At 47.6% G+C, this 17,177-nt stretch overlaps 1 protein-coding gene across 2 annotated transcripts in view; it reads left to right on the plus strand.

Annotated features, from left to right (window-relative positions):
• The first annotated feature begins 985 nt into the window (after nucleotides 1-985).
• The window catches only part of WDSUB1 (WD repeat, sterile alpha motif and U-box domain containing 1), a 94,323-nt gene continuing 78,131 nt past the window's right edge, over nucleotides 986-17,177 (plus strand). Inside the window, exons 1-2 of one of the 2 annotated variants that reach the window (XM_019522352.1) lie at nucleotides 986-1,103; nucleotides 8,198-8,619. In XM_019522352.1, the coding sequence (XP_019377897.1) occupies nucleotides 8,222-8,619 (398 nt within the window). In that variant the 5' untranslated portion in view covers nucleotides 986-1,103; nucleotides 8,198-8,221. Of the gene's footprint in view, nucleotides 1,104-6,709; nucleotides 6,862-8,197; nucleotides 8,620-17,177 lie in introns of those variants that run through there. The other variant, XM_019522353.1, reaches the window with a different exon arrangement.

The following is a 17,177-nucleotide window of genomic DNA, read 5'->3' on the forward strand; positions in this document are numbered from 1 at the left end:
GGATACAGGGGTGGGTTGGGGTACAGAACCAGCTCCCAGTACGTGGTTTACTACACTGGGTAATGCTGTAGCAGGGAAGGGAGGTTGGTGGCAGAAGAGCTGACTGCAGAATTGCAGTAATGACATCCCTACTTGGGAAAGGATGTTGGAAAAAATGGGAAAGGGTTCAGAAAGGAGTCTGGGGAAAGATCCCAGCTCTAGAAAACCTTTAGGTCAGTGCTGGAGTTTTCCCCACAACCTTTTTTAGCTTATGAAAAGTACCCCTCTTCCTGGGATCTCTTGAGCATACAGTACATGAACTACCTTTGCCAGCAGGATGTTGGCTACTGCGGTGGCCCGTTTCTCCTGGGGCAGGGCAAGGTGGGATGTCTCTGTCACGGTTGTGGGGCATGGCCGGGAGAGGTTGGAGCAGGGACAGGGACGGCCAAGGATGGGGAGGGGTTGGACAAGAGGTAGGGATGCTGTTTGAACGTATTCTGGGAGGCTTCGTCCCATGCAGCATTACAGTGTATAGACTTCACCTCAGGAAGGCACATGACTCTCACCTTTTAAAAACCCACTGAACACGTATTAAAAACACACAGTGTATACATCGGCTTCCACATTTAATATTTACTTTAATAAATGCCCCGTCGTTGATCTGCGGGGCGACTCCCGTGTAATTCCTGCAGGCTCCAGGGTAATCCTGGAGGATTGGCAACCCTCCCTGGAGGTCCCTGCCCGCCTGCACCCCCGACACGCATCACCCGGGAATCGCACCACCCCCGCCACAAGCACGTCTGTCCGGCCACGAGCCAGCCGCAAAGTTGCGCGCTAGAGACCGGCCACGGGACAGGCCCCCTGGGAGTGCAGCACACAGCAGCGGGAGGCGTTTCCTCCCCGCCGGCACGGCGCCCGCCCCCAACCCCTGCGCGCGGCGCGGGTGGAGCCGGACCGGCGCAACCTGCGCAGGCGCGGAGCTGCCGGGTAAGGAGGGGGGGGGGCGTCGCTCCTTTGGGCGGTCACGTGCGTATAGGTGAGAGTGGAGACCGCACCTGAGCAGGGAGGCGCTGCGTCACGTGATCTGCCCGAGGCGGCCCCGGCCCCGGCCCCGCGCTGCTGAGGTAGGTGGGGGAGGGGGTGCGTTTGCCCGGCTCGGCCCGGCTCTCTTTCCTCCCTGCCTGGCCGGGGGCGCCTATGGCTTCAGAGCGGGGCCAGGCGGGCCCGGGGCCGCTCGGCTCAGATCCGCCCTCCGGGGCCGAGCCCTGCCCTGTGCCGCGCGGGGATGCTGGGCTCGGCTGACTCTTGGCCAGGCCCGAGCAGGGGCTCTGCTAGTCGGGCCCTTCTGGGCCCGAGCCCCTGACTCTGGTTTGGGTACCCGCACACGAGTGCACTCCCTGGAGCAGCTCCTTGTCTGCTCTGGCATCAGCGGTGGTGAAGTGTCACTTCTTCATCTCTAGAGCGGGTCCTTGCTGTGCGTGAGCAGCAGTGGAGTGGGACCGAGTCTGCATAGTAACCACACTGGTCGCGCTGTTGCTTTGGTTGTTGTCAGCATTGGCACAACTGCTTAGGGCAGGTGTGAAAATTACCAGCGCTGGTGGAGAGGGGTCTGGGAAAAGCTGGGTTGAATTTGGGGTTTGGAGAGAGTGGTGCTTTGTGGGAGAAGAGTGAAACGGGTGGGGGAGAAAACTGGCTGGATTTTAGCCAAGACGGCAAACAGAAACAAAATCTGTAGGAGGAATTGCCAGTCATGTCTTCTGCGCATTTACTAGCTAGCACCATCCTTGCATCCCTGGTGTGGTCTCCAGTGGTCTAGCAGTTATCGAGCCACTCACTCTGTACACATGTTGCAGTCTAGTTCTCTTTTCCTGTTCATAGATACAATTTAACACTGTCCTGGGATAGTTCAGATTTCAAAACTTTGGTCTGTACGTAAGTGGTTTCATGTCGCCATCATTCTAAAAGCATCCTTGAGCAAAGAGACCAGGTGCAATGATCATAGAAAGTTAGGGGTGGAAGGGACCTCAGGAGGTCATCTAGTCCAACCACCCTGGAAAAAGTAGGACCATTGAAAGAGGCAGTTTTTATCTGAAGCTCCCCACCTAGATCACCCCAGCCAAGGTTTGTCCAGTCAGGTCTTAAAAACCTCCAAGGATGGAGAATCCACAACCTCTCTGAGTAACCTGTTCCATTGTTTTACTACCCTTCTAGTGAGAATTTTTTTTCTAATATCTAACCTAAACTTCCCTTGCTGCAACTTGAGACCATTGCTCCTTGTTCTGTCACCTGACACCACTGAAACCAGTCTGGCTCTAGGGTGAGCAGTTATTTGGGCTGAAGAGCCACTTAACAGCTCACCAAAATGTGTTGGTGGGGGCAAAGCGGGAAGAGGGTGGTGGGGAGTTGGGGACATACCAGTTAATTCTATCTGGCTTGCCAGCTGCCACCAGGAGCCTGAGGAGTGAGGGCTGCGTACTGTAGCACATGGCTCTGCTTCGCCATTGCTGGGGCTAGGCTAAGCTGTGCAGAGTGAAGATGACTCCTCCCTGCTCAGCTTCCTTCTGGCGCTATGCAGTCCTGGCATAGTGGCTGTTGGCAGAGGGGCCTGTATGGGATGTGGTATGATGCATTGCACAGACTAGCCATCCTCCCACTGACCTGGCGTGATGCGCTGCTGCCACTGTGCTACACCAAAAAACCTGGGGGCTGCTGCCCCAGGCTGAGCTCCCCTCATGGCTGGTATGGACTCCTCCAGTGGCCACAGTGCATGATCATGGTGGCCAGGTGGGATGGCTACTTGGCATGCTGCATCACTCCTGGTCCCGATGCCAGCAGCTATGGTACCGGGACTGCACAGCTGCAGCACCAATAGGAAGCTGGGTGGCGGTGGGGGGGTGGAACAGTCTGCATGTTGCCCAGCCTGGCCCCAGATCTGGCAGAGCAGTACAGTGTGGGATGCAGCCCTTCCTACTCAGGCTTCCAATGGTGGCTGGGGGACTGGATAGGATCAATTAGCAAGCCAGATATGGCCCACAGGCTGTATTTTGTCCATACCTGATCTAGCTCCATCCTCTTTGGAACTGTCTATCAGGTAGTTGAAGGCTGCTATTAAAAACCCCTAGTTCCCTCAGCATTTCCTCATAAGTCATGTGGAGTAGAAGATACACAGGAGGGTAGGGTTAGGATTCCAAGAGACCTCGACAGATTGGAGAACTGGACAGAAAGACATCTCATGAGGCACAATAAGGACAAGTGCAGAATCTAACCCAGCCCCCTAACCAATTTTGTTGCCCTCTGCTGGACTCTCTTCAAATTTATCTACCTCCTTCTGTAGTGGGGGGCCCAAAACTGGATACAGTACTCCAGACGTGGCCTCACCAGTGCTGAATAGAAGGGAAGAATCAGTTCCCTTGATCTGCTGGCAACACTCCTATCAGTGCAGCCCAATATGCCGTTAGCCTTCTTTGCAACAAGGACACACTCTTGGCTCATTTTCAGTACTGTAACCCCCAGGTCTGTTTCTGCAGAGCTGCTACCCTAGCCAGTTCGTCCCCAGCCTGTACTGATGCATGGGATTGTTCCATCCCAAGTGCAGGACTCTGCACTTGTCCTTATTGAGCCTCATGAGATTTCTTTTTTGTTCAGTTCTTCAATTTGTTGAGGTCTTTCTGAATCCTAATCTTACCCTTCAGTGGGTTGTCATCTGGGGGTACTTGAAAAGGCCCTAGCGGGTATGCATGGATGGGCAGGCACAGAACGCTGCCACGCAGCATCCCACACTACCATGCAAGTGCCACCTGCCCAGCCGGATGTCTTTAGGGGGCAGGGGAAGCTTGCACGTGGCGGCTGCTGCCACTCCACATCCAGCCATGCGCCTCGTCCCCTCCCCCCACCTGCTTAGTGTCTGGCTACTTGCCATCACCCCCCCACCCTCCCGCCGCTTGGCGGCCAGGGGTACACTGCTCCATGTCTGGCTGCCAGGGGCTACAATGATGCAAAAAGGTTGAAAACACCTGCTCCAGTGTATTTACTACTCTTCCCCCCCCCCCAGCTTGGTGTCATGCAAACTTGCTGGAGGGGCACTCTGCCATCTTCCAGGTCGTTAATGAAGATTTGTACAAAGCCAGCCCCAGGACCAACCCTTGGGGCACTCCACTTGATAGTGGCTGCCAGCCAGACATTGAGCCATTGATTACTATCCTTTGAGTCCAACGATCCAATCAGTTTTCTGTCCACCTTACAGTCCAGTCCATTCATCTAACCAATACTTCCTTAACTTGATTGCGAGAATGTTATGGGAAAACATATCAAAAGCCTTGCGTAAATAGTGGTATATCACATGCACTGCTCTCCCTGCATCCATAGAACCAGTCATCTCATCATGGAAGGCAATCAGGTTTATCCGGCATGACTTGCCCCTGGTGAATCCATGCTGACTGTTTCTAATCACCTTCTCCAAGTGCTTAGAAATGGATTCCTTGAGGACTTGCTTTGTGATTTTTCCAGGGACTAGGTGAGGCTGACAGGTTTGTAGTTCCCTGGATCCTCCTTCCCTTTCTTAAAAGATGGGCACTATATTTGCCCTTTTCCAGTCATCTGGGACCTCTCCCAACCACCACAAGTTTTCACAGATAATGGCCAGAGGCTCTGCAATCACATCAGCCAACTCCCTTGGCACCTTTGATTCACTGTGTCAAGCCCCATGGACTTGTACAAATTCAGCTTTTCTGAATAAACAGGTTCAGTTTCCTAACCTGTTCTTTTACCACTTTCGCTGCTTATCTCCTCCACAAACTATGCTGTCAGGGGCAGTAGTCTGGGATCTGACCTAACCTGTGAAGACAGGTGGAAAAGGAATTGAGTACTTCAGCTTTTCAACATCATCTGTCACTAGGTTGCCTCCCCCATTCAGTAATGGACCCACGCTTTCCTTGATCTTCCTCCTGTTGCTGACATACTTGTAAAAACCCTTCTTGTTACTCTTCATGTCCCTAGCTAGCTGAAACTCCAATTGTGTTTTGGCTTTCCTGATTTCATCCCTGTATGCCTGAGCAATACTCTTATATTCCTCCCTAGTTGTTTGTCCAAGTTTTTACTTTTTGCAAGCGTCCTTTTTGTTTTAGCTCAGTGAAGAGTTGCCTGCTAAGCCAAGCTGATCTTCTGCCATCGGGCAACATGTAGAGGGTGTACCCCCTGAGCGTGGCGGTGCCCCCCCCGTGGGCAGTCGCCACTTGCCACCCTGCTGACACTGCTGGCAGCATTTGCAGGCGGTCTGTGGTTCCTGCTGGCCACTACTGACGCTGCAGGTGGTGGCTGCGTGTGATCGCCAACCCTTGGTCGGTGCTCGCCACCCTCCCTGCTGCCAGTGGTGGCTGCGGGAGCTCTCCCACTTATTGCCGCTGGGTTCCTGCCGTTGCCGTGCCCCCTACCCACCGGGGGCATGCATCATTTATGCCTGCCCTACTTGCTAATCTTTCTGTGCATTGGATAGTTTGTTCCTGCACCATCAATAAGGTTTCTTTAAAGTACAACCAGGTCTCTTGGACTCCTCTCCCTCTCACACTGGCCTCCCAAGGGATCTGGCCCATCGGTTCCCTCAGTGAGTCAAGTCTGCTTTTTTGAAGTCCAGGGCCATTACTTTGCTGCTCTCCTTCTTCCCTTTCCTCAGGATCCTGAGCTCAGTCATCTTGTGTTTGCTGCTTTCTGAGTTACCATCCACTTCTACATTCCACACCAATTCTTCCCTGTTTATGAGCAGTAGATCAAAAAGCATGACGCCTAGTTGACTTCTCTAACACTTGCACAGGGAAGTTGTCCCCAACACTCCAAGAAGTTCCTGGATTGTCTGCGCAAGTATTGCCTTCTCAGCAGATGTCAGGGCGATTGAAGTCCCTCATGAGAACCACAGCCTGTGATTTGGAAACTTCTGCTAGTGATTTGAAGAAAGCCTCATCCACCCCTTCCTCCTGGTTTGGTGGTCCATAGCAGACATCCATGACAACATCACCCTTGTTGCTCTCCCCTCTGACCCTAGCCCAGAGACTTTCAAGAGGCCTATCTCCAGTTTCATACTGGAGCGCTGAGCAATCATACAGCTCTTTTACATACAGCGCAACTCCTCCTCTTCTCCCCTGTCTGTCCTTTCTGAGGACTTTATAAACATCTATGACAGTGCTCCAGTCACACAAAGTAACCCACTGAGTCTCTGTTACTCCAACTGCATCATAGTTCCATGACTGTGGAACAAGGACTTCCAGTTCTTCCTGCTTGTTTCCCAGGCTCTGTGCATTTGTGTACAGATACCTGAGGTAACTAGCCACTTGACCTACTTTCCCAGGAAGAATGAAAAGGCCTCCCCTGTTGCCCCCTTCTGCTTGTGCTTCCTCCTGGTCACCCACTTCCCCAATTACCTCAGGGTTTTGCTCTCCTTCCCCCAGGGAACCTGGTTTAAAGCCCTCATTAGGTTAGGAAGCCTGTGAGAGAGCTGTAGAGCCCTTTTCTCTGACATTGCACTTCCGATCGTGAGACCAAAATTGTTCAGTGGAAACACTGGGCAGAGTGACTGGGGTGCTCTTATTCACAGCTGACTCTTTGTGAAGCCCAAACAGTGGTCCTGCTAGTAGGGCTTGGAGCCCCTTCTGAGTTTGTGTTCTTGTTCTAGTTTTAGCACCAGCTGAACTGGTATGGATTGATTTTTTCCCCAAGTGACACTTTTTCTGCTCTCTCTCAGAGGTGTAATTTCTTTGGCTCCAAAGTAGTTACTCCTGATTTGCATCTGTGACAGAAGAATTGGAGCAAATCAACTTAGTAACAACACTGCTAGCAATTCTGCATGATTACAGCTGCTTAGAAGAGGCTTAAAAGTCACCAGAACCAGTTGAGGTTGGTTGAATTTGGGATTTCCAGGGGACTGGGGTTTTGGGAAAGATAGAGCTTCAGCTTGGGGGTAAAGCCAGAGCTGAGCTCTCACCTGCCCTGGGCTGGTACTCAAATCCTAAATGAGGCTTCCCTCTCTCCCCCACCATGCTGACTGGTGGAAATAACTTAGTCTTGGATATGGGTAAATAATATAATAAGGTCTCTAGGCTTTAAATATGGAACCTGATCCCATAAAGTAAGTTTTTCCTGGACATGTCATATGTATTGTAAATTGTTAAGTTTGATTACTGTATTTTCTTGAATTTCAGGTGACCTCCTAATAATTAGATCCTATACGTAGAATTTTTTTTATAAATTAGTAATAATTTTCCATGTATATATTCTAATTATTGGAGGGTTGTCTTTAGTCTTTCCTATTGCTACAGGGGAGCAGATGATGCGGGGGGGAGGGGGGTGTAGAGATCAAGCAGCTTGATTCCTGCTCATGCCATCCCCCCACAGCCTCACTTTGTCTCACTTCTCCTTCTTCCTTCTCTTCCCTCTGTTCCCCATTTTCCACAGTCTCTCTGCTCTGCTTCCTCCCAGCCTCTGCTCCCTGCTCTCCCCTCCCCTTACTGTTGCTCTGTGCTAGCAGGCTCCATCTCCATTCTAATCTGGGGCATTGAGCATGACCCCAGCCCAGCACCCCTAGCAACTATGCAGGCTGTGCAATACTGCTGCAGGTTGGACTGGAGTGGAGCAAAGGTAAAGGCTGGGGGATGGGGAGGGAAAGGGGCAGGTTGGGGAGCAGAGGCTGCTTGGGTCCCGGAGAGATTAGGAAGAAGCTGCAGGGCGGGGGAGATGGTGGGGTGTAGGGGAAGCAGGAAACAGGCAGCAGCTGTGGCTACAGCTCTGACCCCAAGTAAGGGGTAGAGCGGGTGCCACATCAGCTGCTTGCCCCACCCCCCCGTGCGATTCTAAGACTCATTTGTGATTCCTCTGTTAAATGAGGGAATCTTCATCTTAGAATAGAATAAATGCATTAGCTTTCTGTACAGTGCCTACTTACCCTATTAAACCCCAGCAGCCTCAATGCAGAGGTAGATGTCAGACTGGAAACCACTCTATACAATAGCTAGATGAGTATATATACAGGTTTAATTTGCAAGGACTTGACCACATTCCCATTGCTTTCAGTGGAAATACAAATGAGCTTTAGAGAAAAACTGCTTCTTTCAATGGACATTTTTCCCGGGTAAGGCAGCTTGTTGAGTGGAAAAATCTGCACATGTCGTTTTTAATGTAGAAGCACTAAAAATGAGTGTATTGACTATATTAACACCTCTCTCTCTAATTTCAGAACATTTTGTTTATAGCGGATAACATGGTGAAACTAATTTACACCTTAGCTGATCACAGTGATGATGTCAACTACTGTGCATTATCATCGTCCTACTTGGCTACTTGTTCCATGGACAAAACAATCCGCTTGTATTCTTTAAACAACTTTTCTGAGCTTTCTTACTCACCATTAAGAGGCCACACTTATGCGGTCCACTGCTGCTGCTTCTCGTCTTCAGGAAACATTTTAGCTTCATGTTCAACTGATGGTACCACAGTGCTGTGGGACACTCAGAATGGTCAGAGGCTAGCAGTGCTTGAGCAACCCAGTGACAGCCCTGTAAGAGTTTGCCAGTTTTCCCCTGACTCTACGTACCTAGTTTCGGGTGCAGCAGATGGTACCGTAGTTCTCTGGAATGTGGAGTCCCTGAGATTGTACAGGTGAGTGCTAAATATTTCTAACAAGAAGAATTTTTTTGGAAATGCTATATGCTTGGAGTCTGATATGAAGAGGTTGCTGAGGACCGGTTGGTCCTGTTGAGCTCGCTGAGAGCTGCCAATGCCTTTAGACCTTGTTTTCTCTAGTAAAAATGTGTTTTAGTATCGGTGACTGTCACAGGTAGGAAAGTGATGATGTCATTGGGGAAGTTACACTTTAGACGTGGCAGGTACACTTGTAACACTAAGTTCTCTAACCAAAAAAGATGGAATTGGACCCAAAGAGCTGTGGAAAAGTTTGGAATGGAAAAGAAGGCTGGGATAAAGTACAAATTTGAAAATCAGAAGTTATGCTTTGTTAGTATGAATTTAGAGTTTCTTAGATTTCTGTCCTTCTTATTTTATTTTATTTTTGTTTCAACCTGTCCCTTTTAGGGGAAAATCTTTTCCATTTAAGTTAAACGCAATGTTCCCATTGATTTTACTGAGATTAGTACTTGTTATATATTGTGTAACAATATATGTTTGTAAAATCATATTTTGGTAGAAAAGGGTTATGACTACTCAGAAGACAGTAACCACAAACTTGGCCACATCAGAGTTGAGCAACATGATTATATTTTTTAAATTAATTTAAAATGCTGAATTATCATCAGAATACCTTTTCAATATGTTACGTAGTCAAAAGTCTGTGTTAATTAAACACTTTATATTTATAAAAATTTTATTTACAAAGTAGAAAATGTAAGAAATAGATCCTGGCATATCACCTGTTTTAGATTGTAATCTGAATTATGTAGATACAGTTTAGTCTGAAATTACAAAATACTGTACTATATGGTGTTTTACATGCAAAGCTGGAAAAGGTTGTTTTTCAGTGATAATTTTACATTGGTTACTAGCAGTCTACTTCATAGAACGACATTCCAGCTTGTTTGTTTATGGATTGTTGATGTTCTTTTAAATAGGGCTGAAAGATTTATCCTTTTCAGAAGGAAAAGCCATCATTTGATGGTAAATGTTAGTCTAACAGCATGTAGAAGGTATTTTTTAGATTCATTTGATTAAATTGTGCAAATAGCAGACCAAATCCTGCTGAAGTAAGAAGGAGGTATGGGGACAGAATTGTTGCTTGGTAGGGAATAATTTTTTCGAATACTAAGGAAACTGTTGTACCCAGTAAAGTGTATACCTTTAAGATTAAAGGGTTTTTAAGTGTTGATCCTTTTACCTTCACCTTTAAGTACATTCTTCTATATTAACAGTAAATAGCATGAAGCATTAGCAGACTTCTTGGGAGTTTTTTTGTGAAGAGAACAGCACTCTGGCAAGATTTAATTTATCTAGACAGCAGGGTGAGTGAACACTTGTTTCTGTTAGCAAAGCCTAATATGTTTTTCCATCTCTTCCTGAAAATGTTGCTGCCTGTGTGGACTACCTTCCTTTTTGCCCTTTATCATAGTTACTTAGATGTGAGCTGTAAAACTGCACAAAACTAAAATAAATTTATTTAAAAGTTGTCTGAAATACTGTACGTTTAAAGGTTGTTCTATAAAGGATTTTTCATGGGGTTTTTCCATTGTTTTACTACTTTATGCTGCAAGGAGAAAGTGTTTTTGTGAACAGGATGGTAAATTACTTTTTCTTGCTTTTTAACTTTTGGAAAATCAGTCATGTCATATCCTACAGCAGGGGCAGGGAAGGTGCGTGTACGTGTGTGAGAAACAGAAGCCTGAGACTGCAGGGGAAGGGAGGAAGAGGGGGTTAGAAGCAATATTGGGAGCGGGGGAGTCTGAGGCTGCAGGGCAGGGAGTGCAGGGGGGGGCATTGGTGGTAAAGGACTAGGCAGCAGCTGCAGTTTTGGTCCCAGGCTGGGGCAGCTGTCTGCTCCCAGCCACCTTGTATTTGGTTTCAAGATAAGGGGCTTTTTTCCCTTTGTTAAATAGGGGAAAAACCTTCTCTTGGAATCAAGTAAATATGGTAATAATCTAAAACCAATACATAGTATTTTTTCCAGCACAAGTGAAGAGATCTATGGGGCCAGTTCTTTCTTGGTCATTATCATTGGCTGTTTTGCTTGGATATCTCTTTATTTGACAAGTTGACAGTTTTTCTCTCCGTATTAATTCATGGCCGGTACAGAGGTTTTTTAGCCCTTCTTTTGCATTTCTCTATACCCAAGCGTCCTTCATATATTCTCTGTAATATATCCTGATGTAATACTTTGGGAACAACAAGTCTGTCATTTCTAAACAAGAGTCTATCTATTACTGACAGCTCTGCTTCAAGCTGGTGATAAGGACTGGATGTGTATCTTGCAGACTATCCTGCATTAATGGTTTATATTATTGGTTGCAAAGTCTGATCTTGCATCATGGCATCTGCGATTACAATCCACATTTATCTGAAACTAGGCACATTTTCTTTAAAAAAAGGAAGAAAAAGGTATGCAATGTCTAACTCTAGGTTTGGTTCTATTTTGTCTGCAGCTTCTGACTGAACAGAATTATCTGCCACCACTGACATTTCTCTGGTTTATATTCTGATCTTAAATCATACAACTGCAATTCCGACCCCCCGGCTTTTTTTTTTTTCTTTGCCACCAGTGACTTATCCATTTAATTTAATACTGGTTTCTCGTACAGAAAGACATGGGACTTTTTACATTACACCAGAGCTAAAGTTACTTTTTCCAGTTCATTCATGCTGACACTCAGTTTTAGTTAATGACCTGAAAACACATGCTATGGGTCTCCAATGCTCCCCATAATTCTGCATGAATACTGCCCCAAGACCCTCCTCAGGCATCTGTAGACCATTCTTTTGATGTTTGCTGTCATACAGCCTAAGCACTGGAGCCTTCTGCAATAACGGTTTAGTAGGCCTGTGCAAAGAGGCTAGCATTCACTTTGGCTTCAGATTCAGGTGATTCAGGGGACAGTGATTCGATTCAGTAATTCAAATCACTGTCCCAAATTGATTCAGCTGAACCTGATTCAGAGGCTTGGCCGCTGCCGAATCTCTGAATCAAACAGGCTCCATCCCTGCTTGCTCTTCCAACCCCGTCAATGGCTGCCCTACCAGGCCCCCAACCTTCCAGCTCTTTTTTTTTTTAAAGCCCCACAATCACCCACTGCTGCCAGGTTGGGCAGGGCAGCTATCGATGAGGCTGGGAGGTGGGCGGGGGATGGGAGGCATTTATGAGGCTGGGGGAGCAGGCAGGGGTGGGCCTGGCCCCCTCCCCCCTCTTTCAGCTCTCCCCCCGCCCCCTACTTACCAGCACAGAGTCCAGGTCTAGCTCCCTGCGGTGGTGAACGGGGACTGCCTGAATTTCTGAAGCTCTCCCAATCTCCAAATCTTTTCCAAATTGATTTGCAGAGCTTCAAATCGATTCGGACCTTTTGACTGGTCTCCTGATTCGATTCGGGTTCAGAGATTCGGCCGCCAAATCAGGCCGAATCTCTTCCGAATCAAATTAGCACTGAAAGCTTCACACAGCCCTACTGTTTAGCATCTTAAGATCCTCATTGTGGTGTGCTTCCTGTATCCATTGTTTATGCAGTAATTATCTTAGGTTTATGCAGTAATGCTCTTAGGCATTTTTGTGCCACATGAGGCGCACATTTTCTCAAAGTTTACCATGCCCAGAAACTTTTGCACTTCTTCCTTATCTGTGGGAGGTGGTATATTAGCACTTGATTGTACACTGCTGGGATCTATCTATATGCCTTCATCCATTAATTTTTCCCCCAGGTATGTTATTTCTCTGATTCTAAATATCCACTTTTTCTCTATTGAGTTTTAATCCTGCTGACCAAGAGTTCTCTGAAGCTGATGATCATGTTCCTCCAGAATACATCTCCATATTAAAGTGACATCTGGATACACTTTGGCACCTTCAGTGCTATCAAATATTTGTTGTATATATTTATGAAACACTTATGGTGCTGAACATAACCCAAAAGGCAATCTGTGAAAGCAGAATCTTCCGTATGGAGTGTTGAATGTGCACAAATGTCTATTTTTCTCTAATGGAACCTGCCAAAACCCAGCTGAGGCATTGAGTATGGAGAAATATGTTGCTTGTGTCATCTTTCCAGGGATTGCAGCCCTGGTGGGAATGGGAAAATGTTCCCCTTTTTTATGTTTATAAAGTTTATTTTGGGTCTAGACAAAGGCAAAGAGTTCTATCTTTTTTTTCCTGCAGTTACTACATGTCAGTTCGTCTATTTTTGTATTACCATCCTGAGCCAATCAGTTTCTCTAGTTCTGCTTTCAGTCTTTGTCTTTGAGCTAAAGGATTTTTTTTTTCTGGGAGCACATATTGTAGGAGTTTAGTGTTCAGACAGCTCAAACTTTATTCTTTGTTCAGCTTCCCCAGCCCCTCAAATATACCCTGAAACTTATCTTCAATTTTATTGTGCTCCTTTACAGTATATATTCTCTGAATAAGACTTAGTTCCTAACAGGTCTTCAGCCCTAATATAGGTACATATTTTCCCAGGACAACCACAACCTGAATTTTTTCATTACCATTTTTTACCTTTATCTGCAGCTCATGTGCCAGCCATAGGAATCGGCTCTCCCACTGTAAGCTCAGAGCCTTAGCTGCTTGCTGTGAAAGCTTGCTTGCATTCAAACCTGTTACAGTAAAATCTGGTATAGCATTCAAACCTGTTACAGTAAAATCTGGTATAACATTGGTTTGTGCACCAGTGTTAAGTTTAAAAGACACAGGAGTTCCATTTGTTTCTAGTATGATATTACGGTCTTCTGATGACATTATATCTTGTACAGTTTTTACATACAGCTGTTTGTCTCTGCTTGCAATTTTGCAGTTCATCTAACTGTACAGCAGCATTTCCCAACCAGTGTGGTGTGGCATTTTGGGGTGGAGCCACACCCCCCACCTGCTGCTGCTGCAGACACAGACAGACAGGGAGCATGGATCCAGCCAGGCAGGGGGTGTGGTTCCATTCCAAAATGCCGTCCACCTGGTAGTGCGCCATCCCTCCCTGTCAGCGTCCGGCTGGCTGCATGCCACCCCCACATCAGTGTCCAGCTGGCCATGTGTCCCCCTTCCTCCCCCCCGCTCTGTGTCCAGTGTGCCACAGTGCTTTTTTATTTAGGTAAGTGTGCCGGGGGGGTGAAAAAAGTTGTACGCTGCTGTACAGTGCCTGCACACTCTGTTCCTTTCTTTGCCTACAGTCCTCTCTCCTGCATGTTCTTGTCCAATGTTTCAGTTTTGTCCATTTGTTGCAACTTTGTCCAAAATCAGAACATGACTGTTGTCTGTTTGTTACCTGTAAGAGGACTTGAGCAGAGGGGCTCTGTCTCATCATGGCTGGTCCTGTTGTCCCCTGGTTCATTTAGGCTAAGTACAGACAGTGAAAAAGCCCAAGCCTGAATCTATTCAATCTTTGCAGGTTAATCTAAGCTCTGTAGATTGAACCAATAAGCAAGTGAACAGACATTCACTTTCGATTCTGGAAATACAGCCACATGCCTTCAGTGGCCCAAGCCAGAAGCCTGGGGGGCACTAGAGCATACCTCCTTACTTGGGTGGAGTAGACACCTTGGGCCAAGGCTAGCTTGCCCACTCTGCAAGGAGGGGCTGCAGGGGAAGTTCAGAGCATCCTGGGATGCTAGGAGAGTGTGAGTTAACTTGACTCTGGAGAGGATCTGGGACAGAAGTTCAGTAAACTGATTTAACCTAAATCAGTTAAGTCCGATACTACACCCATCCAGGTTTGTCTTAAACCAGTTTTGGCCATTTTGAAAATGGTTTATGTGTACTGAACTTCTGTTGTGTTACAGATTTGAACCAGTTTCCAAACACTTACGCTGGTTTATGTGTAACTTCTGTCCCTAGCCTTAAAGACCTCCCTGATCCTCACTTACCTGCCACACCTTGTAGGGGAGGAGGGAGCGGGGAGGGAAGTAATTTGGGAGGTGTCCTACCTCTGCCCAAAGCAGAGGGGGGAAGAATCTGATGACAGTGTCTCGCTGCCCAGCAGAACTTCTGGGGTCTACTGGCTCTCTGGGTGTCTCATCTCAAATGTAGCTTTGCCAGCTCAACACTGGAATCTGGCGTGTTCTGGGCCTCTAAACTCTCTCTCTCTCAGTTGAAACCACTTTTTGGCTTCTGTCCAGGACAGTCTCTCCAGGGTCTGGAATCCAGAACGCTGAGCTCAGCAAATGAACTGCCTAACCCTTTAGGCTATGGCTTGGGTTCCTGCCTTAGGGCTTCCATGCTTGTGCCTCTGACCTCCTCCAGGGGGAGAATATCACACGGAATTTTGGAGCACTCTGTCATGAAGACCCTTGTCTCCCCTTATAGCTGCTCCTGGTCCACTGGGTGTCTGTTAGACAGAAATCTCAACTTAAAGTTCCTCCCTGCCCCAGGGCAGACAGACATAGTCCTAACTCAGGGTTATGACCCTCAGGCCTCCTGTTCAAACAAACAAGAAAAAAATCCCAAATTGAACCTTGTTCTCCTTCTGGGACTACTTTGTCTGCCACAGCCTTCCCTCCATCTGGTAAGGACAGTCTGTCCTGTTCCATAGTCAGGGCTTAACTGCCCTTCTGTCCTCTGGGGTGAGCTTTTATACTCCGAAGCACTACCCCTCTTTCCAGTACTCCACTCCACCTAGCAGGAGGCTCTTGCTGTCTCTGCAGAGTTCACCTGGCCTTAGGCCCCTGCTAGCCCAAAAGGTTTTAGTCTTAAAGGGGCAGGCCAGTTTTCCAGGCTTTTTCCTCCTTTCTCCATAACGGGTTTGATTTCTTGTTATATTACTATGATTCCCTGATTGTATTTTTCAGGTGCCCTTGTAATTTCTGTTTCATCTCTACTTTTCTAGGAGGGTTTAATATTCCATTAACAGTTTTAGCATCTGGCTTTCATTCCAAAGATTTCATTCCAGTCTGGGTGATCTCTGCAGCTTTGCACATGTTGATTGCTTGAGATCAGGATCCTTCAGCAGCATCCTCCGGCATCCTTCCTGAGCTGCAGGTCTCTGATTCCCATTACTGTCTGATATTTGAGTCTGAGTTCTCCAAAATTACAGAATTGACTTGCCAGTCAGAGATCCTTTTCAAATTCCCTAAAGGATTTCCCCTCTTTTTCTGACCACATGAGGAACTGATATCTTTCAAAAGTCTTTTTGAGTGCAGTACTCCAAACTGAGCACTGTTATATACATCAAGCGCCTCAGCACACACTATATTCAGAATAATAATTACCTTTTGGTCACTTGACTTCTCAGTGGGTCACGTGGTCACTTGACCACTTGCCTTTAATGTGAAGGTTGAATTGTTGTTCAAACTTCTTTCAGTTCTCTGCCTCATGACTGGAGAGTTTCACCTCTGCTGGAGCCTGTAGTTGCTCCATTTTTTTTCTTATAGCTCACTCCATACAATGCAGTCGCCTGCTTTCAACCACTTGTGGTTCATGTTGTAGATTCAGTTCACTGAGTCAGAAGCCACTTTAACAAAAAGATTTCTTCATTTATGCCAGGGCAGGCATGAGGTTCCTCTTCCAGCTCTCTCAAATTCTGCCTAACTCATATAGTACTCACAGTGGCTACACAATGGTAAACTTGCTGTCTTCAGCAGCATGTTCTCTGCTGAACAGGAAGAAATGTAATCAAGTCCAAGCTAATTAGCTTGGGGGCAGCAATTAGCACTGTTAGGTTAGGGATGGAAGTTGCACATAAACTGGTTTAAGTGATTGGAAACTGGTTTAAATCTGTAACAGGACATGACTACAGTGCATATAAACCAGTTTTAAAATGGCTGATACTGGTTTGAGATGAACCTGGTTGAATGTAGTATCAGACTTACCTGATTGAAGTCAAACTGGTTTATGGAACTTGCGTCCCAGGCCCCTTCCTGGTTTAAGTTTAAATTGGAGACATTCAGCTTCCCAGCATGTTCTGCAGCCCTCGGCTAGGTTGTGTGTTCCAGCCAAGTAGGGTTGGCCCCCACCCCTCTCTTCCCTAGTTGGAGCACTATCACTATGTCATTGTAGCCTGGGCATGGAGCAGCCCCAGGGGGCAGTGCCCGCCACCAGCCCTGTGTGGGGGCTGTGGTTTGCAGGAGAGCTGCACCTGCAGCACAGCTCCCTGCCCTCTCCTGGCAGTGGAGCAAACTATCATGGTGGGCGCAGGTGAAGCATCTGTCACCCACCTCCTGCTCAGTGCAGCACTGGGTGCTTGGGGTGGGCTGCTGTGGGCCAGGGGCTTGGGCAGTGATGGGGAGGCAGTGGACCACTGCAGCCCGGTTCAGCCTGGCTGAGGGACACAGGCAGCGACTGCCCTGCATCACCCTGTCCTGATTTCTCGGTGCTGCTGCAAGAAGGCAGCAGGTGACAGATGCTTCACATCCACCTGCTGCGATGATTCACTCCACCACTGCTGCCAGGAGAGGGAGGGGCAGGCTGCTGTGGACCAGTTGCTGCCTACGCCTCTGGGTTGCAGGGCCAGACTGGGCTGTGGCGGTCTGTTGCCTTCCCCCACCACTGCCCAAACCCCTGACTCGCAGCAGCCCACCCCAAGTGCTTG

This window comes from Gavialis gangeticus, unplaced genomic scaffold (genome assembly GCF_001723915.1).
Source record: "Gavialis gangeticus isolate Ggan-Ray unplaced genomic scaffold, GavGan_comp1, whole genome shotgun sequence".
Classification (NCBI taxonomy): domain Eukaryota; kingdom Metazoa; phylum Chordata; order Crocodylia; family Gavialidae; genus Gavialis; species Gavialis gangeticus.